The sequence below is a fragment of the Aphelocoma coerulescens genome, chromosome 1, assembly GCF_041296385.1.
Source record: "Aphelocoma coerulescens isolate FSJ_1873_10779 chromosome 1, UR_Acoe_1.0, whole genome shotgun sequence".
Lineage (NCBI taxonomy): Eukaryota > Metazoa > Chordata > Aves > Passeriformes > Corvidae > Aphelocoma > Aphelocoma coerulescens.
In genome coordinates, this window is record NC_091013.1 from 36084520 (window position 1) to 36108396 (window position 23877).

The window sequence follows — 23877 nt, forward strand, 5'->3', positions numbered from 1 at the left end:
TACTTGCTAGCACAAAATATTTCTAAATTAGTTCTTTTTTCCACATCCTTCATACCACAGATATGGATGAACATGGGGCTACAAATTCAAGTTAGTGTGAATTCTGGAACAGCAGCATCATATCAGTACATCAGAAAATAAAACCTACCTAATGCAGGCATTGTAACTCAGGCTGATACAAAACACTCTACAGTAACATGCTTAAAGAGGAAACCAGACTATGAATGAAACAGTGAGGTTACCTCTAAAAGTACTTATTTTTCTTCCCATGACAATAAGAGAGAGCTTTGCAGAAAACTGTTTGACTGATCAACCAAAACCTAAGACTTTTTACACAGTGCACAGTTATTCTTATTTAAGAAAAAGATTATAAAAGAGTATTTCTAAGAAAAATCAAGTATTATCTCTTTCCTATGAGGTGACTTTGGACACAAGGAAGAGTCAGGATACCTATAAGGTAAACAAGGAGAAAAGACAAAAAAGATGTCTTTGATGTCTGTAAAAGTGTAATCACATAGTCAGGTTAATAAATTTATTAAAAAGTAGCAAACATATACAGTTAGTAAGAAAGGGGGACAAGGAAAAATATTTTAAAAGCCATAATCTACCTTTGATGTTGCTTTCAGTCCTTTTCCTTCCATCCCCATATGGGGGGAATCTTTACTCTTCTGTCTGTTTCCTTTCTACATGCTTGGTTTAAAAACCCATGGGAATCTTTCCCTGGATTTCAGAATGCTTTGGATCAGACCTTACTCTAACAGGCATAGGCTAATTTGTGTGAGACATTTATATTATCTTCTTCCTGCTGCAGTCATGTGCAAAAGTTATATTTCACTTTTTTTGATGGCTTCAGTTAATGAAGAATAGATTCAGTTCATTTCAGATCATGCCCAAATATACCCACTGGATGTAATATTATGGCTGATCTCTCATTATAAAGATGTCATGATAAAGAGGACCTAAAATTTTTTGAGACACAATATTGGACTCCCTGTACCATCCGTTCATTGTTCCATGGCTGAAAATGTCAACAAACAAAAATATGTTCTCATTCTCTAACCAGAAATCTCACGGGATAGCAAGAAAACATCTGCAAGATAATTCAATCAATGACATCACTATCTTCGAAGTTTGTACTGCACAGACTTTTAAAATCCAGTTGGACAAACTTTTATAACTTACTTGGTGATAGTTAATCCCCTAATTTGGTAAGAAAAGCTTAAAAAAAGTCAAGCCAAAGAGACAAAATTGAAGGTAATGTGGAAAGTGGGAACAAAGGAGAATGCAAGAATCTTAAAATCTGAATTAGTGCTGTTTGAACAAGGATTAGGAGCTTCTGATAACATTAACATAAATTTCCTATTGCTTTGGGGCAATCAGGCCCAGATGCCTGAAGCTTTCTCACAAAATTTCAGCTTTCTGAAAAATACTGAATAGAAAACTAAGACATTAGGAATGTGATGAGAAAAAAAATTAATTCTTCAGTGTTCTTAACTTCTTTGTATCTTAAAACCATCATGGATATTATTCTTACCATGTGTATTCAGATAGTTAAATCTCTGAGCCCCTTCCCAAGTAATGGGTAATATAATACCAAAATTTGTTGTGAGATGCTGAAATAAAACAAAAACTAAACAACTCTGAGGATGTTGAACCACATAAATGGCATATCATTTTGCCTAAAAAGAATGTATAGGTATTCCTATTGAAGACAAATTGTTTAAACTGTTAAAAAAAATCACTAAGAGGTACTAGTAAAGGGCATGATAATGTTTGCTTGGTGTTAAAAGTTCTGGATGAGCCTCCAGTGCAAAGGTTTAATGGAGTATTTCTGTTAATAATTGTTGCAACAATTGCTCCTACGAGTAGAACTAATCAACCCAAAAATAAAATGAAATCTACTCTCTTAAAAATAACCTGCTTTTTACAAAAAGAAGTGCTGCTTAGCAATTGCAAAATAATTTTTTTCTTATATAAAGAATATACATTACAAAGACAAGACGTGGCTTTCAAACCTGTTAAAGTCATCTGAAAGACCTATATACTGCTCTTTTGATGTTACAATTTTGTAATCAACAAAGTAAAGCAAGAGAATTATGCAGGAAATTACTGATTGCATAATATTAGGCAAAAATTTAAGAATATTTTCTTTGAAACAGCAAAGCTGTCTATTCTGAAAAGTGCTTATTACCATTAGGGTGTTACATCAATAAATATTTCTGCTTGTTAAGCTAAAGTATTTTCACAAAGAAAACACATGGTATGTAGGTTAAACAACAGCTTCAAGTATCCTGAATTTGTGCATGTGCATCCTATTAGACTTTGTCTTTAGTGCTTGATAAATCAGTTGTCTTACATATTATGAGTCAAAGAATTAGAGAAAATCAGTTCTGACTGTATTGATTAAAGCACAGTGTGGCAGAGAGGACACTGAACTACATTACTTTAAGGAGATCCATCTGTGAAACATCTGGTGACTCCACCAGCTAGGGAGACAGGCTTCCATGAGTTCCTCACAGTTGCCAAGCTTTGTAACACAAGTAATAAATATTCCCAGTAAAAAATGTAATTTCAAAGTGAAGTATTCTGCACCACTAGAGTTATTTAGGAAGAATGATGAATATGGGGACATACTTCTGTAGCGATATTTTTGAGGAAAGTTTTTCACTTTTCTTCCCATTCATATAATTCATTAAAGTATTTCAAATAAAATGCTGTTATTTAGATCAGACTCATGGTAACAAAATTTTGAAGGAACTTTGAGAGAAAGCAGCTACAGTATGTACTTCAGATTCGTTCCCCCACCGCATACAGCTTCTTGATTTTCAGATATTATTTTATAGCCTTATTTTATCCCTTGAGCTCCAAGACCTAACACTAAGGGGCACCAGAGAACTGAACTGCATCTATTCGGCTCAATCAGGAACGAGCTACTGAAACTAAGCTGCAAGTTACTCACTGTGCTAGGTGGAGAAGGAATGGGGCTTTGGGGGAAACACAGGAGGCAAAACAACAGTTCTGCATGACATATTGTCTGTTACAGAAAACTGTCAGTGGAAAAGCAAGGACATGCTCATTTTGAAAATACCAAATGTCTTATTATAGTTTATTTCTAGGTGCTGAAAAAGAACTCTCACTCTGTATTTCTAGGCAAAAGTTGGGAAATGTGTGAAAATATTACATGACATGAAAATGGATTTTTTTTGAGAAGCCAAGTATATCTAAACCATCCTAGCATACTGACTTTGAGTATATTTGCTTTGATCTTAGACAAGTGTAAACAGAGGAGCAAAGACTTAGGAATTCATTTTTATATTAAGTTTCAAGGGAGATCTGAATACCAGTATGTTTTCATCACCAATTCTTGAAGTTCCACTATGAAGATAAAGAACTTTCATCATTTCATTGTGGATTGAAAATTTGTCTATTATCCTCTCATTTTCCCAACAGGACAAAAGGGAAACACCATTTAAAAGAAGAAAAAAAAGTATATAAATTAAGCCTGTTTGCCAGGTGTGGACTCCAAAACCAACTTTCTTCACCTCAAGTTTGTCTGTCAAACACAGAATAATTACACAGTCACTGCCACATATCTTAATAGAGCACTTTTTGAAAATCTCAGACCTGATGTCAGGAACAGTTGTTTTTGGTTTGGTTTGGGTTTTCTTTTTTTTCCCCCCCCTGTATTTCTGCTTCAGTCCCTTTATTCTAACAAGAAATACATAATCAAACTAGCAAAAGGTAATTAATTAAATTATGCTAAATTTTAGAGTGGTAAAGTTGTCCTGAATGCCTTTTAAGAGCTTGGTCACAGTCTTTTCCCGAAACAGAAAGCATTACAAAAATGCAAATTCAGTACCAGAGCCAGTATGTCAAATCATTTCAATCAAAGTTTCAAGACCAAAACTAATAATGTACCATTAGCAGATGGTGTGAGCTGATTGACTGAAAATTGCAAAGATGCATTCTGATTTGAGTACGGTAGACCTTTCCTTACACTACTAACACTTATTTCTGTATCTTGAAATAGCCTATTGAAATATAATCCACAGGTAACTTCTGCTTGCTGTAGTATTTGACTCACAGATCTTGTAAGGCCAGATGAGACCATTATGATAATGTGCTTTGACCCCCAGCATAACACAGGGCACAGAACCTCGCTCAGCAATTCATACCTCAGGTCTGCATCTTCTGTTTGAGGTTTACCATCTCCTTTTGAGAGACATCCAGCCTTGATTTACTGCTCAAAGTGACAGAAATTCCAGCACATTCCTTGGTAAGATCACCCTTTTGTTAAGGATGGCTGCAGTCAGATTAGGTACAAATTGTGTCCTCCTCTGATATAGTTTAGTCTCACGTCTTTTCCCACAACATTTTTGGATGCTGAATTCAAGAACCATCAGCAAGCTGTATTAGTTCATAGACCATGTTAAAGAAAAAAGGCTTTCTTTAACCCTAAAATGGGGCAAAGCCACCTTTTGCAGTACATTGTATGTACCTTTTTCAAGGGCCATTGTCAGTCCCTCAGGATAGAGAAAGCCTCGGGAAAAAGGAAAAATACGGTTTCCAAACCTTTTACCAGTCCAATGAAGAAATTAAAATACCCGTCTTGGTTATCCAATTGCCAAATAGGATAGAAATAGATATATTGCCAAATAGCACACCTGATGTCTCAAGGTGAACACCAGGTCTTCATCTGATACTGTTCTACCTCTAGCTGGCACCTTCTCTTCTCTTGTGTGGAATCCAGAAAACTTGGTGAGTGATAAGTGATAAGTGAGTGTCCTTTCATCTTGCTCACATCGCATAAGTGAGCAGATGAAAGGAGTGAGAGACACTTAGGCGTGTGCAAGCAGTATGCTTATTTAAGCAAGAGACCTTGATGGTTGGGGACTGAAGGTGTTTGGATCTCTGCCATGGGTCCAAGAGGAGATCATCAGTGATATCATCACCCTAGCAGGAGAGCTAAGCCTGGCCCCTCTGTCTTTCTAAGTAGTGATATCTAAACAGGAAAACACACAGACAGGCAGTATTTACCCGCTCATGGGCTGAACCAGGGTTTTGCAAAACTTCTCTTGGGGAAACAGCTTGGAGTTTATGGTCATTTTGCTTTACAGCTCTCTGACTGAAAGACAGGCAACTGTGTTCAGGCATTTTATTGTGTGGCCAAAAACTGGCCAGGATGCAGAGCCTGGAGTTTCATATGCCATTTGTGATTTGCTATGACAAGGACAGGCACAGAGACAGACCTCTTCAGCCACCATCCTGTGTGGACATGGTGTTTCATGGACACAAAGGGAAGGAGACCCTGAAGGAGAGAGGGCTGGAGAGTGGTACTGAGCAGTCCCTTCGGTGAGATGAGTAGAAAGAGTTGCATCGAGGAAGCCCTTTGGATGGGGCCATGTGGTCCCCAGTGCATCTCCCACCTCCTCCTCTTCCTCAGGCAGGAGGAGGCAGAGTTGCTGCTGCTGCCAATGCGCCAGGATAGAGCGATCTCGGCGCGGGAGGAGATGACGCAAAAGGCAGAGCTCCCCCCAAAAAAGTGTTTCTCCAGGACGAAGATGGCGGCAACTTAGCCCAGGGGCCCAAGATGCCTGTGCCCATCGGGGGCCCCCAGCCAGGCAGTTCCGCCCCGTGCGCCCGGGGACACCGCGCCCGGCGGCAGCAGCGGCGGCAGCCGCAGCCCATTGTCACCAGCAGCGGCGGCGGCCCCGGCAGCCTCCTCCTCCTCTTCCTCTTCCTCCTCCTCCTCTTCAGCATCCTCGGCAGCGCTCCGGGAGCCCTGCAGCAGCGTCTCTCCAGTTAGAGCGGAGCGGGGAGAGAAGAAAGAGACTGAGACAGCGGTGCAGGCATCTGTGCCGCGGCTCGGGGCTGAGGAAGAGGAGCAGCGGCGGCAGGGAGGAAGAGGAGGCGAGGAGCCCTCCGTAGCCGTCCGTCGGCAGCGGGGGACGCGGCATGCGGTTGTCCGGGGGCAGTGGGCTTTTCTCAGGAGGAAGATGGGGAGCTGCGATCTGACCATGCCTGGGTGAGAGGGGGGAAAGGACCAGTCGCGCAGCCCCGCCACCACCAACTATCACCACCACTACCACCACCACCACCACCACCATCTCCTCTCCCTCCTCCTCCTCTCTCTGCGTTATTGCTCTTATCTTCTCCACGGCACTCCGCGTTGGATGATGGACTGGGGCTGTTTCGTGTGGTGAGACCAAGGCAGAGCCACCGAGGAAAACCAACAATATTTCGGAGGAAGAAAAAGAAGAAAGAAAGAAAGAAAAAGAGAAGGAAAGAAAAAAAAGAGGAAGAAAGAGAGACGGGGGGAGAGTGGAAGAGGGAGAGAGCGAGCGAGAGAAGGGAAGGCAGGCAAGAAAATCCCCCCAATCTTTTAAGTCAATGTATATTGTGGTGACACTGGCAAAGGAGCCCTCACGGTGGAGTCGGCCAGGGCTGTACGTTCCCAAAATATGACCAGGGGTGCTTGGATGTGTAGTCGGCAGTATGATGACGGCTTAAAAATCTGGTTCGCACCCCGGGAGAACGAGAAACCCTTCACGGATTCAGAGAGGGCTCAGAAATGGCGACTGTCCCTGGCATCGCTCTTGTTTTTCACGGTCCTGCTCTCTGATCACTTGTGGTTCTGCGCGGAGGCCAAATTCACGGGGACCGGAGAGAAGGAGCAGCCGCCGCCCGAGAAGCCGGAGCCCGCGGAGCCGGAGCTGCTGGCGGGCATGGGGGAGCCGGCGCCCCCCGCGCCCCGGCTCCTCGCCCCCCCCTCGCCCTCCCTCCCGCCCTCCCCCGGCAGCAGCGGCGGCGGCAGCCGCGGCAGCCGCACCAACGGCACCGAGCCCCGGCACGGCAAGGCTGCTTTCCTGGGGAACTCCACCGCCAGGCCCCTGGAGACGTGCCCCCCCCCGGCCTCCTCGTCCGGGCAGTGCTTCAGCGTGGGCGACGCGGAGGCGGTGTGCCGGCGGCCGGGGGGGTCGGGGCGGCCGCGGGGCACGGGGCAGAGCCCGGCGCCCGGCTGGGACCTGACGGATTTTTACCTTTCCTTTTGTAATTCCTACACACTTTGGGAGTTGTTCGCCGGGTTGTCCAATCCGGACACTTTGAACTGCAGTCTGGATGTGGTGCTGAAGGGGGAAGGCTCCTGCAGCCAGTGCGTCCAGGCTTACCAGCGCTACGACCAGCACGCTCAGGAGAAATACGAAGAGTTTGAGCTTATGCTCCAGAAATATTTACAGTCGGATGAGTACTCGGTGAAATCGTGTCCTGAGGATTGTAAGGTAGGAGCCCCTGCTGTGTTTCCTGTCCCTGGCTGTCGGGCTGGCGTGCCTCCCTCGGCTGTTGTGGCTGCCGTGGACCCTGTTGTGCCTGCTTCGGTCTCTGCCCCTGGCGCCGGCGGCCGCGGTTCTCACGGTGCAGGCGGTGCTGCGGAGGGTATCGTCTGGGGTCCCCCCCTTAGCGCATTATTAAAAGAGAGGAAGAGAGAGGGGAAGGCTTGAGAAAACGCAAAAAGAAGTGATCCTTAGTCCTCTGGGAGCGTAGCGCTGGATTTCCCCCTCCTCATGAATATGCGATTGGCTCCGGCTCGGCTGCCGGCTTCCAGCGGGCTGGGATGCGACTTGGCGGCAGGCAGCGACAGGGTCTGCATGACAATGAGCGGGGCTGGGAGCTGCGACCGGGCTCGGGGCTGCCCGACGACGCTGCCCAGGCCGCCAGCCCTCGGGGGGCAGGGGGCCGCGGTGCCGCCGGGACGGGCGGTTCGTCCCCCCGCGGCGGCCCGGGGCACGCACCGGAGGCTCCGGGTAGGTTCCGTCGGGCGCCTGGCCCCGGAGGCGGCGGTGCTGGACGGCAGCAGAGCGGTGCGGCGCCGGGCCGCCTCGGGAGCGGGACTGTGTTTTCAGGCGCTCTGCCAAAATCTGTGGATCTGGGGAAAGCTGGAGGACAAGGGTGTCTGTTGACGGGCACCGCAGTGGCCCTTGGTTGGGAAGTGATGGTGATAGCGTTTTGATAAGCCCTGGCTGTTTCCTTTGGTGCCACTGGTGACTGCTCAGAGAGATCCAGAGGTTTTTCTCTTCCTTTGCTAGAATGCAGAGGGTCCCACTTTGGCTCTTGTAGTTGTTACCTTTTCTTTACTTTTGAACAAGATTAGTTGGCCTATCTCTCAAGACAGAGCAGAAGAAAAGAGTTGTCATCGGTACCTAAAACAGCTAAGTGCATGCTTTTTCCCCGTGTTTGAGTACTTGTTAGGAGGTGAATATTTCTGCCCTGAACTGGGTTATCCCAGCTACTGTAGCACTACACTAACCAATCTGAACCAAATTCTGCTTTAGCAGTGGAACACAACAATGCATGCGAATCACTGCTCTGAATAGGAGGCCTGGCAGTACCTCTGTGCTCTGTAACTTCAGCAGGGCCTTCTGAAATAATTTCACGGTAACAGCCTATGCCTAAAGAATCCCGTTCACCAATAACTTAATATAATTTGCACATATGTTTCCCACAAAAATTGATCCACAGTCCCTCCAGAAGCTGAAATAACTTGCTACCTAATTGGATAAAGTAGAAAAGTTGCCGTGTTTGTTTTTTCTTTCTAAACCTGTCAAAAGTAAGGTGGGTCACCAGCAGTGTTGACTCCATTGTTTTTAGATTGCAAACTGTGTGTGTACACACTCATTGTATATGTGCTATGTACTCAGTTACTGATAATGTAAACATATTTTATTTCCAGAGTGAATGGGATAAGTAAAAAAGGGTATCAAATGTAGATATCTATTGTTGTAAGGAAATTTTTGTCATTTCAGTAGCCCTATAATTAGAAAGTGACCTACTATTCCATGCTGCCAAATGATCAGCATTTACATGCTTAAAGTGATTTTTTTGTGTCACAGTTCAGTTTGACTGAACTTTACCACAAAGTGCTCAGTTGCTTACAGAGTATCAGGGTGTAAAAGGTGTTGAAAATGAACGGAACAGCAAATTTATGCTGTATAACAATTTTCCCTTCACACATCCAATGAGGAGAAGTACTTTTTTAATGATGGAGAAAAAGTTGTTGACATTAAAATGATTGTGTGAAAGTTAAATGAACTAGACAAATGCCAGCGACCTACATTTCTGCGGTTCTGAGTGCCAGATGATAATGCTTTATGTTTTGAGAATTTGGCCAACCAATCTGTGTTAAAAATGAAAGATATTTCAGAAGAGGAAAGGCAAAAAAACCCCAAACCATGGGTGTGTTTTCTCTCTCTCTCCAGGGAATCTGGTGGGCACTGCAGATGCCCACCCAGTGCGGGTGCGGAGCGCAGTGGGGTGAGCGGCGGGGCTGGGCTGGGCTGGGCTGGGCTGGGCTGGGCTGGGCTGGGCTGGGCTAAGCTGAGCTGAGCTGGGCTGTGCTGCCCTGAGCGGAGGGCCCGGAGACCGCTGTCCAAGGTGCTGCAGGACAGCGCACACATGTGGCCCGTGGCCAGGCAGGCGACATGCCGCCCTCTGTCCCCGTGCCCTGATTTGGTGCTTCTGGGTCCCTCTGGAGCCTTTTGATTCGTGGGGCTGATGGAGAGAGCCGAGTGGATGACACGTCCAGCGGTCTGACGTGTGTGTTCATGTGCTTGTACGTGGGCTACCCCGAAGAGTGTGGAGGTGAAACTCGAAACTCGAAACTCGAATACTTTGTGACTGTTGCAATATTTTGCTGGGCTTACTGGTGTTTTATATATATTTCATTTATAAAAGTCAATCAGGACATTCTCTTTTCTTGTGTGTGTAAGTAAATATTATTTTTTTGCATGTTGGATATTTAGCTAATTCTTAGGTAAAGAGTCAGAATAGAAAATAACTTGACATCTAGCTATGTGGTTTAGGCACACATTATTTGGTGGGTGTCGTGGTTTATGTTACAGTCAAGCATAAACTTGTAACTGGGGTTGCTTCCCCCTTCCCCAACTCTCCCCAACACCATACACCATCCTCAGCACAGTCATCCTCTCACAGTAAAGTGTGAAGATCATGGTGGGTTTCTCAGCCCAGCAAGTTATGCCTTTCCAGAAAGTACTGTTGGTGATAACAAATAGTACATATCAAAAATGCCCTTGATTCATGAGTATAAACCTCAGACTTTATGTTTTCATTCTTTTATCTGAATCCAGAAGAAGATGAACTATACTTTCAAAATATTCTGTCTTCCACTACATGTCTCCTGGTCTCTGAAGCATATTTTAAATTAATTGCTTTGTATTGCAGAAGTTTGCAGGCAGGACTTGTTTGACTTATAGATCAAATTTAGCTATTCTATGTGGTGGGTTTTGGTTTTGGTTTTAATATATAAGTGTACTCAGTTTGTTTTTGTTGTGTGGTTTTTTTTTTTTTTTTTTACGAGTGTTGTCCTGTAATTAAGGTCTTACAATTAAACTTTTATTGAGTTGCATTGCAGTTTTTGAAAATTTTCTAGAAAATGCTGAAAATTTTTTAAATTTAGAAAACAATTATTTTTGATGGTATCAATGAATATGCATATGCCTTTTATATTGTTTGTATGTCAGTAGACTTTATGTGTTGTTTAGAAGCTTGAAATGTCAGTGTTGTCTCACTTTAAATCTGTCCTCAACTTATTTCTTATAAACACTTCTTAAAGTCTGATGTCTCTATATATTGTTTCCTTGTCTTGACAGTCACTTATTAGTAATGGCTAAACTGTAAACATAAGAGAAATATTTGAATGTATTACATATTCAAATAGATGGTGAAACAAATTGGTGTAGCTTTATTGAATCACTAAAGTAACAGTAACTGAAAATCTGGATCTACACTTCTGTTTTTCTGTTTGAAATTTAATTTAGATTTTTTAAAGATGTTTATGAAATCTTGCTATTGCCTATTACGAATTTGTGGTTGTATTTGCAGTGATTTGTCTCAGCAATATCTATAATTTCTTGGTTTCCAGAAAATCATTTTTATATGCAGTGTGTCACAGCACAGTATTCAGACAATTAACAGAAGCTGTATTGCCTTGATGTTGGAAGACACAGTTCCTCATTATGACTTGTCAATGTTCTATCAGGGGAAATACTCAAGCTCTTATTCTTACGGCAGCAGGCAATCGCTCTGTGGAATAAAAGAAAATTCTGGCTACTTCTGATTAAGAACTGGGTCAAATAACTAAGTAGGACATAAAAGTGTAAAGGGTTTTAATATTTTTCTTTTCTTTTTTTTTTTTTTTTTTAAAGATAGAACTTACGTCTTTGTGATTAAGTGTCAGAGGCCAGGGCTTTCTTGGCAAATGTGTTTATTAGTGTTTGAACAAGATACCAGTCATAATTTCTGACACAGGTTTCTTTAACCTAGTGCAAGTTGAGAGTGTTTAGAATGTGGGCTGTCTTAGCAGTAGTTAAGATTTTGAAATGTATACTTCAGGTAAGTGCATTATAATTAAAATAACATTAAAATAATTCATTTTCCCTCATAGAATATCAAAGAGGAAAAATAAAAAGGTACCAACTCTTCTTATATCAACATTGCTAAAAAGCAAACTTTGGCTGACATCCAATGTACTCAACATGCACAGGCAGATTTTTGTTTTTTCAGGAATTAAATATCATTTGGTAATTTCTGATTTGAGGTTTAGGTATTGGTATCAAAATATGTGATAGAATAGCTGAGTTATAATACTACTTAGTTGAAAAATGTGTGCCAGTAAAGGGTTTCATAATTAAAAATAGATGATATAGTTTATAGGAATATAAAGTAGGTATTTCTGTTACTGAAGAATTTTTTTTGATCAAAGAACTGTGCTCATCTACTTTTATTTGAGTAAGAGGGTGATTGAAAGTTATTTAAAACAATTAAAATCACATTTCTTCTTAGATGTTATCTGGAAATATCAAAGCTTATATGAATCACTACTTTCCTAAGAACTTTTTCCCAAACAGCATATGTAGTCTAATTAGGTTTTGATTTAAAATCTCCATTAAGCTGGCAGAAAAGAGCAGATGAAAAATACAAACCCAAAAGCTCAAATGATAAAAGAACCCTTCAGTTACAAAAGATCACATAGACCAGCATCTGCCACAAAGTTAGGTATTTCAGTTGCACATCTTAATCACATATTTATATGATGATAGTTCTGTGCAAGAGTGATACCTAAGCTACTCAGAAGAAACCCATACGAATTAAACTTTGAAGATCTGTACTGGTGGTCTAATACAAAAAAGAACACCTTCCTTAATTACTGAACTTTTCTGATTCTCTTGAAATATAATTCTTTATTTTAAAGCTCTTTTTTAAAATGAATACTATGCTGTATTTAAAAAAAACCCCTCAAAATCCTTAAATTTTTACACTTTTAAAAACTTTGGTTTAAAATGCTGTGAAACTAATGTGACTGTGTAAAGTGATGTTTACAGAATTTGATGTTTTTTGATGTTATTTGTTCATATGATTTTTTTTTAAGTAAAAATTGAATTATTTTTCAAAACTAATTTAAGACAAATATGTGAATGAATTTAGTATAACTCTTCTTGTAGTATTGGTATAATACAAGGACCAACACTGACAATGTGCTAAGGGATTTGTGTTTTGGCCTAAAATCCTGGTACTGCAGTCTGCCTCAGTCTCCTGTTTTGAGCTAGATAAATGGTACTGCACTCAGGGAAGACTATGCTCATGCTTGTGGTCATTCAATTGCTTAAATGCTTTACTGGATCGGGATCAGATCTCTTCATTCCTAAAAGAGAAAATTCACCAGGGCGTTCTTTCCAGAAGTACATTAACTGCACTTAACTTCTAAAATTTTGCATCTAGTTGATCATCAAGATACTCATCCCATTTATATTGTCTATGGGTACATCATTCCTGATTTAGGAAAAAAATCACTGCAGATTACTAGCATAGAAAGTGGATTCTGCCCTAATCAACAGCCACCATTTAATGTTTCATGGTATTAATATCACATAGTCTGGGACCTCATGGGTCTGCCCTCAGTTTCACTTTGTTCACTTGTTCTCTTTACATCAAGCAGTGTGCTTCACATGCACCTTGCAGAGACTGTGACAATCTTGCTTCTTCATTTCAGGTTCTTCTGGGAAAGGTAATCAAAATGCAAATTATAGTTCTATCACTTATCCTGCCTAAAAATCATTTGGTCTATACATAGTAATTTATAACTTCAGTCTTGCACTAAGATCCATAATGTATTTAGATCTGTGAATTGGCTAAAAGGGAAAAAATAACTTAGAAGCTGAATTCTTAAATATTACTTTTTGATAAGTATCAGTCATAACATCCCAGAAGATAGAAAAATAAAGTAATCCATATGACAGAAAGAAAAAAAAAAAGGCTAGATATCCATTATGGATATCCACATAAAATATAAAAGTTCAGACTCTCTTTGTAGTCAGTGGAGATACATAGGTAATTCTAGAGTCTAAGTTCCCAATAAAGTGGACATCTAAAATAGGTCAGATGGATTATGCCCTAAAATACTTATTTTATGTCTGTTGTCTCTAAGGAGGACATACTGTCATTTTATCTCAGATACAAACACTTCCACCCACTGCTGACCTCAAAAGTCACCTTAGATGAATCTGAACAAAGTGATTTTGGTATAAAAATTAGGTTTGGATAAAATTATGTTCATATGCAAAATTTAGCTGTCAAAAAGTGTGTAAAATCCTACTACTTGTACTGTCCTACACCAGCCTGCTGAAATCACAAGTCTCTTTCACGTCTCTGATATCTACATTCTGTTGCTGAAGAATGTGTGAGCTATGCAGTACACTTCCTGGGGATGAGAACAGGAAAGAGCCTTGTATGACATAATGACATTTCCATCACTTTTTTTTTGAGAGAAGACCAAAATCTTCTACATATGTCTTTTCCAGTTGTTATTTCTGCTGAGAAACCAGACAATAACAATTGTAGGTCATCTTAATAGACATTTTTGCAGGTAGATGTGCTAGAGATTATTTCTCGTATTCTCCCATCTCTCTTTACAAGCAGGGTGGATTTTTTGGGGGAGTGTAGTGTCTATGTATGAGAATTTCTTCCCTTAGTCCAAATCAGAGGAAACTCCCAAGACTACTAAAGCTCCCTCACTCAGGAAACACATATTTGTAGACATTCATGCCAGTTTACTACAATAAGCATACTGTACTTTTCTATGTACTTTTCACTGTACTTTTCTCTTGTCAGAACTGTAGAGCAAACATCTCTAAGTGAGAATGTGTGTGAGCTTGATTTCCTTTACAGCATCAATCGGTTAGATGAATACAAATGTAGTGAGGCACTGAAGACATATTCTGGCTTGTAGAGAGATTTGATTAATTTGATGATACGTTAAAAAAATAAAGACCAGATTTCTCTTTGAATTTGTCATTTGACCTTGTTTGCAAACAGGATAGATACATGAAATATGTGAATTTCTCCTTTAGAACATGCACACTGATGAGCTATATCCAACGAGCTCCCAGTCCATAATGAGAAAAAGAATAGGGCATGATGTAAGTGGCTCTGAAGTGAAGTTGATCAGCACTTGATATTCTCCCACCCTTCATCTCATCTCATCTCGTCTCATCTCCTTCATCCAAACTGATGGACGTGTCAAAAGCTGTGTTTGATACAACGTTGGCCTAAAGCCTTTATGGAACAAGCTGGCATGACCCTTTGAAGCACTGATCGAATGCAACAAAATTGTTGGGATGAATGGTTATGATAAATGCTGAAGTGACAGACTTATGTACATGTATTGACAAACAATATATATTGATTTTGAGAGTGGACTCAGATGTTTCATCTTTAGAAGAAAGCTTCATGATTAAAACAATAGTAAAGATGATCTGAAGTTACCAGCAAACAGTATGTTTCAGTCTGGGTTTTTAGAAGTTCAGTCTAGGTTTTTAGAAGTTCTGGAGCAGCTTGGAAGACATTGTGGATGTTTTAAATGACTTCAGTGAAATTAGAAGGAAATGGTACCAGGCAGATTACAAATTAAAAAAAGGTCCAAGTTCTCACTTTTGGGTTATGATACTGGCATTTATGGGTTTTTTAAAATGTTTTTATTTAGGTAATTTCATTATTAAGGCATTATATTTTTAAATCTATCCATTATAAAATTTTAAAAAGGGAAAAAAAAATTGTATTATGTTTGCATTTTGGAATGTGCAATATGCTGCAGCTTTTAGGAGGTATTTTCCATGGAGGAAGTATGATATCTAGAGTGCTTTTTAAATGCATGTTTAATTCTTGTTGATCCTCTGCATGTTAGATTAGATGTTGCCTTCAATTTGCCTGAACACTTATGTAAATGGTATCTTGGGCCTGTCAACAGACTTCATCTCTGTTAAGCATCATAATGAAGTATCTTTATTCCATTTTAATGATATTAGCAGTCCAGAATCAGAGGACATTCTTTATTAAGGGGACGGGAAAAAGATGAGATATTTAGAAATAATATTTTTCTCATTTTATTCATTCTTTTAGGAGAGTTTGCAGAGTTTGCTGATTGATATGATTTGCTGATCATTGCTCTGCATTGGTTAGCTTCCTCTCTGTATTTAAGGGGTTACTTAAAGGTTCTTGTCAAAGAAATGAATTTTATATGAAACGTATTTATTTAGATAAATACTTGGATTTCAAGGGAGAACTTGAGCAACTCTTAAATACTTTAAAATCTGTTTTAAGTTAATTACATATCTCAGAGACCTCTGTGTGTAGTGATAGACAACTAAATGTAAGATGATAAATATAAAAATTTATTCATGTAAACTTATTTGTCATGAACATATATATATATGAAATGGAAAAGCTTTTGCTAGTGTGGAAAGTACATTCTTAACTCATATGATATGATTTATTGTGCTCATGAGTCAAGACAATATAATTTTTTTACTAGTGTAACTTCATTTAGAGGGGTATTTTTTTCACTGTTAAAGTTACATTTTCAAAGGCACTAAAATCATCTCTGCTGAGACAAATGTTTGTATTTGTATACACACAGGATTAAAAAAACAGATGTTCTTTAAAATAAAATCCAGCTTGTAGAACAACAACAAAATGGCAAATGAAAAGTCCAATTTGTTTTTTAGGCTACTTATATTGGGAATAAATAATACAAGTATACGTATTTTAAAAATATACCCACAAAAATTACATGCAAATTTCCTATGAATACTCTTAACATTGCCTTCACATATATTTGTTGAAACTGGATTTCTGTATGGAAGTGCTTTAGAATAATGAAGTCACTTCATAGCTGGAAGTAAAAATTCCTGTGTATTGAACAACTTGCAACTTACTATGGAACTGACTGTGGTGACATCTGGTATAGCACATCTTGCTTCAGAAGTAAATTATTTTTAAAATATAAGAGATCTGTAAGTTCCAGCATATATTATCAAAATGATGAAAATAAAATCGTGTATGTCAGTTGTAATCTTTATAATAAAAAATCCACAAATAATCCCAAATCCATGCTTTGGTAAAGATTAAAATCTCTGAAGGGTTTGAAGAGAAGCATTTACTGTAACATCTATTCAGAGTACTGATTGTAAGTAAACTCCTTAAGTGAGTTTCTGGTGGTTTTCCAGTGGGATGTGTCTGTACTGATTCTAGCCATGTTAAAGCCAGGCAATCAGTGTAATCTGTGGAAAAAGATCCATGTCATAAAAGCCTCATTTACTGCCTTTTAATTATTTAGCAAAGTATCCCAAATGCATCTATTTTAGGATATTGCAAATTTTATACCTCTAAAGGTATAAATCAATCCTTTCATATTTTTCCTTTCACACTGGGTTCAAGCTGTCAATATTGTGGTACAGTGCTTTAATGAGAGACTGGGAAGTTTTTATTACAAGAAAGTTTTTTTGCAGAAGGGAACAAGTATGTGAAGCTCACAGAAACCTGTATGTGGGGATGCCCCAGCATGTGCTGCCTGCCTGGAACTTAGAAGCTCTGCCCTGGAGCAGGGCCAGGGCTGAGGATATATGAGGATTAGATTCCACTGGCTTGAGGTTCTGCACTTAAAAAAGGGAAGCAAATCAAAAACATAGCCAAGGTCCCCTGGGATGGCTTTTAAAATTCTTCTTGCATTCAGAGATGAGAGATGTTCATTTCCAGTCCTGTTCTGCCATGGAGTTAAAGTCTTGATGTAATATTTCTACAGAGAACTTGACAGAACTTGGACGAGTATTATGAAGAAGTAGGAGTTTCTGAACAGGGTACATTTGAAATATTACCCAAATTATATTGAAAGCAGAAACAATTTTTGTATTTTTACTTTTTTTTCATTTATGCTTTCTGATGTAACAATCCTTGGGGAAATGACCCCTATTACAAGCTGAGTTTAGCTAACAAGATATAGTATAGTGCTGGAGTTCAGGAAATGAGGCTTCCTGTTTTATATTCCAATTCAGTTAGAAGTGCGTTATGGTTTCTTTTGTCTCTATTTAAATCTCATAATTGTTAAAGCTGAATCTTATAAATGCACATTTTTTGTTCCAACCTCACTATATTAATGAAATTAAATCATTGATGTAACAATAGCTTTTCAAAATCCAGGTACCAGGATTAATTCCTGGGACAAGACAAGAGTAAATGTACTGCAAGCCAGTCTCTGCATGACAAATACGAATTTAAAATATTATTTTATTTTCATTTGTAAATATAGGCCAATTTTCTTTAGTCAGCAACCTACAGTGACATAAACCAGGACTAACTCCATTGAAATAAATGGCTTTACTTAAACGTAATTCTGTTTTGAGAGGAGGAACATGATAGGCTTTAAAACTCAAATATATGAATTCAGAAGGACAGTTTTGACTCAGATTGATTTGCTTTACAAACCTTGCTACTAAAAGCAATATTCAGAGTGCCTTAAATGCTCATTTCCTTGTCTTTGAATGACATTACTAATTTGTAATTGTTGTTAGATTAATGGTTTTTTCCCCTTTTCTTTGTTGTTGTACTTGGTCTTTATTGTGTTCTCTTATTCTATTGATTTTTCAGGCACTGCTGTAGAAAAATATTATGAGCTTAAGTTGTTCAGCTGTCCAGGGAGAAGAAAACCTTGAAGAAAACAAAGCAAAATTATTTGCCTTTTCCCGCCAAGAGTGTAGGTCATCCAGCAGGGTTAAAAGGAGAGATGATGATCAGTAGTATTGCTCGTTTAAATCCAGAGAAGATGCTTTGATTGGTGCAAAGACACTCTGTATTTATGCTGGCATAAATACAGCTAAAATTTAAGCATAAATTGAAGAATTTATCAGCTAGTGGAAGTTTTGCTCTGTGGTACATTTCAACACTCATAAAAAGGTAGTAATTTTAACAATGACTCATCTTAAATAAAAATTACAGGTTTGATACACACGTATATGTGTGTATGTATATATATGTATATGTCTTAAAGGAGGTGGAACAAGGAAATTATTGAAGTAGGATCAAGTGTTCTGGAAAGTAGACAGTCCTACAGTAGAGTCCTATGGAAATCTGAAGTGTCATGGATTGTGGAAAATTAAGAAGTACAGGAAAATGTAACATCTGTTTCTAAATAGTCTTCTCCTTTTCTCGGGGTTTATTTGTTTTCTGATGGTGTGGAAGTGTAAATTACTTAGAGCTTTTTTTTTTCTTTCATCAATACTTTCATCAAGAAAGATGCCACAGTAAAAGTAGAATACACATGCATCTATTGTTGGGATGCCCCCTGACCCATCTTACATTGGTCTTCACAATGCATTTGTAGAGACCATTTGTGGAATATTTTAGATTTTTTTTATTTCTGCTTCTCTATTTGCACATAACAACAAAGTTTATTGTTCTGCTTATGTGTGCTTCTTTCTTAAGACCAGGACATTTTGATCACTGTGATTATCTGGGAGATCAGGTTTTTATTACTGTTGTATAATGTGATTTTAATTTTTTTTTTTTTCTGAAATATCTTAAAGGGCAGAATGATGTTAGTTTGTGCAATATAACCATGAATTAAAGTGACTTTCCAAATATTTCTTTAGACCTTTTTTTTTTAGTTTCTGGTGTTTTGTTTGTTTCTAATTGCTGCAGAAACAGTCTTCTTTAAATTATGGTATGAAAGTAAATATTTACAGCATTTTTTGGGGTTTTTTTTTGCTCAATAGTTTTTAATATACATCTTATTTGAAGAGATCCAGTGGAAGTTTGGGATGGAAGAGACCTTTTTCTTCTTTTATAGTTGCTTAGGTCTGCAGGAGGAGGAGATACGTTTTGCAGCTTGCAGAAAATATTTGCATCTCAGAGTTTTACCAAAATCTTAACTGGTAGGGAAGATCAGTAGCTCATAGGAAGGAATATGACAGCTGTGAATATCAATAAGCTTTTTTTGGTTTTTGTTTCCTCTTAAATTGTACTCCTGGGTACAGGGTAAAGTATATATGAATATAGAGATACTTGAAATTATTTTATGATATGTTCAAAAGAGAAGCAAAAGACCTGAAACTCTTTAGATGGTATTCCGCCCCCCCCCCGCAAATAAAGGCACTGTTGGAGAACTCAAATACTACATTAATTCAGCAGTTCAGGGGCCTGTAGCATGCAGGTGCATCATGAGATGCTCCTGTGATATTGGTCAAAGGGCTGGTCCTGCTTCAAACTCTGTTCTTGATTTTGTGTTTTAATAGAGTTAAAAGGCAACTATTTATTTCTTAATGAGTCTGTACACACTGGGCAGTGCACAAATCACAGGTGCCTGAGCTGGGTACAGGCAGCTGCCCTCAGGCTATGTCTCCATCAGCATTTCAGTTCAGGTCTGGGGTGTGCTTTTGAAACTTCCCACTCACTCCCACTCTTACTGCACCTTGATTCACCACGCAAACTGGATTGCTCTCTGCTGAAAGCAAAGGCAAACAGGCGCCCCAGAAGTGCACCTGTAATGAGCTGCAGGCACTAAGGGATGTGCAGTCCCTAAAAACGACTAGGGCTAGCCCAAAGTAAAACAGATGAAACACATGTAATGTGGGTACCAGGCTTGGCACTGTTTCAGTTTACAGAGTGTCTCTACAGATCCATACTCCTTGTTAATATTCATATAGCTATAGTTAAAGACACTGACATTCAACCTGGAGATAATTCCCAAAGTATCTCAGCAATTTCTTTAGGCCTGCAATCTCAAGGCCCTGAGCCAAATTGCTGAAATGATTCACTGCACCTGGCTCTATATAATCATGGCAGTAGTGATCGTGTATTATCTTTTTTTTTTTTTTTTTAAATCTTCTGTTGGCATGCCTATGGAGGTGATGCAGATTTTTCCTCTATGCTTTCCCTGCATCTGCCAAGCCTCTGTGCAGCAGAGCCACTGCAGCTCTGCTGCATTTTGGGTCTGCCTCTGTCCTCACTGTGGATTTCACAGCACCTTCCCAAAACACAGACATAAGGTTAAACAGAACTGTCAGTGCTTCTTTATGGCAACTCTTGAGTTTTAAATTTCAGAACAGTGCAAAAATATCTAAATAATCATGAAAAGGAAAAATTTTTGTGAGGGAAATTGGCAGCAGTGAATCTAGTCTGCCCTGTCTTCATATAATACTACCCTTACTATGTTCTAATGTATTTTCTTGTTTCCTGCTAAAATAAAAAATACTACTATGATGCAGTGTTCAGGCTAGATTTTGGGTAGCCACTGAACTGAAAATCAGTTATGCAGGACAGCCTAAGTAGCTGATTTTCTTTTTTGATTATTTCAGTTTCTATATACATGCAAAGACTTAATTTTCTTTGGATTTCTTCAGAATACAAGACAAAGCTGTGTCTATGTTATGGATTCATATTATTCTTCTTCACAGAAGAATTTTTTCTTTGAATGATTAGAAAGTACTGTGCAGTTCATTAGAAAATAGGACACTGGAAGGATATTTCCCTGCTGCTAGAATATTTGCTGTTAGCATGAGGAACTACTACCTTTCCAGGTTTTATTATTTTTATTGCAATGTGCCCAGTAATTACAGGTCACTGCTTTTCAACCCTGAGAATTCATGTCATATATTGACTTGGTTTTAAGTAAACTTACTGGACTTCTAGGAAGAAAATCAGTTCTTCTAGAGATCGTATTCTAATAGTGACAGTATTGCTGACGATCTGTGGGGTTTAATGTTTTTAGCCTTTGGTAACCATCAAGAAGCTTTCTTACCTTTTCCCCAACTCAAAACCTGAGTAGGGATAAAAGGAGGCAAGAAAAGTGATATACTGACCTAGCAAAAATAGATAAAGAAATAATTGGCTGAAATTGGATCAGTGTGTGTGATTGATGAAAACATGAGGGGAATACCTGCCAGGTGATCACCACTTTTTGCACCACCAGATGTTACTGAGCTGACCAGGAACTGCAAGGGAGACCATGCAGCAGAGACAAGACATTGTCCAGCCAGCAGGAAAAGCAGTCAGAGTGGCAGACAGCCAAAACTGCACATTTAACTAAGGTCAACGTAAGAGTAGACAGACAACACATTCTCAGAAGACTTCAGTCAAATGTATCTCAGGTTATACTCATGTTACTTTACCCTGAAGCCTGAAGGAGATGATACTGAAGAATCAGAAAACTGAAAAGAGCATGTTTTTTGGCAGGCAGGCTGTAGGAACTGACATCCTACACTGCTCAGTGATCTGCTCTGGGAATAAGCTTGGAAGGTAAAATGAATTTTACACCAGACCAGAAAATTGTTTGATAGTTTGTGAAGTTTCTTCTTAGTTCATATTAGGCATTAGTCAATTTATCATGCTTACGATTCAATAAAATACTTTTCCATATTCTTTTCTATTAGTGTATTTTCATACACTAAGAGGTATCTTACTGTTAGAGATAAGTTTCACTTCCAAAGGCACTTAGAATAGTGTTCAAAATTTTAATTTTCTTTAAATGTGTAGCAGTCCCACCAAAATGTCATCAAAATCTGGTTCTTGCTTTGTCTCAGGCATTAAATCTGTTGATTCTTTGTAATAACTGAGTTAAGATTTCTGTTCCTGTAGTTTTTACTGGTTTTTTTTGTATAGCTCCTCTAATTTTTTTTTTGTTATATCTAGTGGCAAACTGTTAGATTGAAGTGGAGACCAGGGCAGAAGGAGATGGTTACATTTATAAGAATTATATTAAAGAGGTATAGCTAAACCTGTAATCAAACCCAGGAAAATATGATTTTGAATATACTAAAATATTAGTAGAGGGATATGTTGCCTAATTGCCATTTTCACATACAGTTTTTGGTCTGTATTAATGGCTACTGACCGATGAAGGCATTTAAGTGCAATTTCTTTTTTGACAGAGAATGATTTTTTGTGTATATTGTCCACGTAAATGAGAATGTCTGCACATCTGCTGTAATACAAGAGTTTCCTACAGCTCTGACACATTACAGTATGGGTGTTACCTGTGATTCCTGGCAAAAAGGATGCATGTATCAAGTCTTCATTCATTAAGCTTTTGCTATTAGCAGCTATTTCTTGTAGACCCTGTTTCACACATTACTGTTATTTTAATTATCTGAAGAATGTTAGTACAGGCCACACCTCCTGGTTTGATGCAGCCAAGGTTGTGCTAAATACATTTCCAATTCATGCCCACCAGTGGTAAAGATGGCAATTGAAAACATCTTTCAGGGTATAGCTATTATTTTCCCCTTATTTTTCATCATTATTTAGTCTTTTCTTTTTTCCCCTCCTTAAGCTCTCTGCCAAACCGACCTCTCCTGATAAGTTTGACTGTGGGTCTTTGATGCAGTGATATTCTGTACTAAGAAGGACAATTTTCAAAAAAGGGGGAATAAAATATGAGTATCCATGACTGAAGACCTGCAGCTGAAAAGAGTGGATTATGATGTAAAGAAGTTGGGATAAGAATAAGCTGTGTGTCCATGAAATAGATGATGATAACTGCAGAGGTACCTTGACTTTTCATTTATTGTTTGTGTTGGTTTGATTCTGGCTTGCTGTACTGAACAGAATACTGTGAGGAACTTTTACGTATAAATCCACAAAAAAATCAAAGTCCTTCATTAAAATGGTGTTACCTTTAACCTTGGCAACATCAAATGTGGAGTTCTGTATCTTTGGTTTAAATAATAATGAAAAACAATTGTCTGTTTTAAATATGCAATTTTCAGTTTTGCTGAATTCTTTATTTGTCTTATGAAGAGAGTTAAGTAATGATATAATTTTTTTTTGGATTTACATTTACTTATTCATTATGTCTTTTTAACCTCTTCATTTAAAGGTGCCAGGCTTCACCCCTAAAAAAATAAATCTCAGCCTTTATGCCAGTAGTGTTCCCTTTTTCTTCTCTTTCTCAACAACGTATTTATTTTAGATTGTGGTTAGTGCCAGAGAAGTATTGTCATTGATCTGTACATATTAAGAGGGTCTTCCCCCCTTCAGTGGTTATACTGGGTTTTTAATTCTAGATGAAGTATTTCGTATGGTTCTTTCCCCTGTGCTTCTATTGGGCTTGGCAGTGCTGCATTCCATCTGCCATTGTTTCCCCTTTCACTGAGCTCTTCTAAGCAACCCGAAAGCTCCTTGGCCTGCTTTGGCCTTAATTAATCTAAGACTTGTTGTGTCTGTTATAAACATTTCCATCTTATTGTTAGTCCCATTTCCAGATGATTAATAAATAGATTAAACACTCTCATCCTTTGTAAAGAACCTGAGGGCACCCTGCTGTTAACCTGTAGCCACATGGAACAGTGACCACTAATAAATGCATTCTGCTTCTGTGTTCTCCTTTTTGTAGTTGGTTTCTAATCAATGACAATGTTTTACTTCTCATCTTGTGATTACTTAGTTTCTCTAATAGCCTTCTGTGGGAAGCATTCTTGAAGGCTTTTTGGATGTTCAGAAGACTTGTATCTGCCAGTTCTTTCTTATTTGCTATTTATT

General features: G+C 39.0%; 1 protein-coding gene across 1 annotated transcript in view; it reads left to right on the forward strand.

Annotated features, from left to right (window-relative positions):
* The first annotated feature begins 6323 nt into the window (after window positions 1-6323).
* The window catches only part of NALF1 (NALCN channel auxiliary factor 1), a 441179-nt gene continuing 423625 nt past the window's right edge, over window positions 6324-23877 (forward strand). Inside the window, exon 1 of the mRNA XM_069029316.1 lies at window positions 6324-7280. Coding sequence (XP_068885417.1) covers window positions 6462-7280 — 819 coding nt within the window. The 5' untranslated portion in view covers window positions 6324-6461. The remainder of the gene's footprint in view (window positions 7281-23877) is intronic.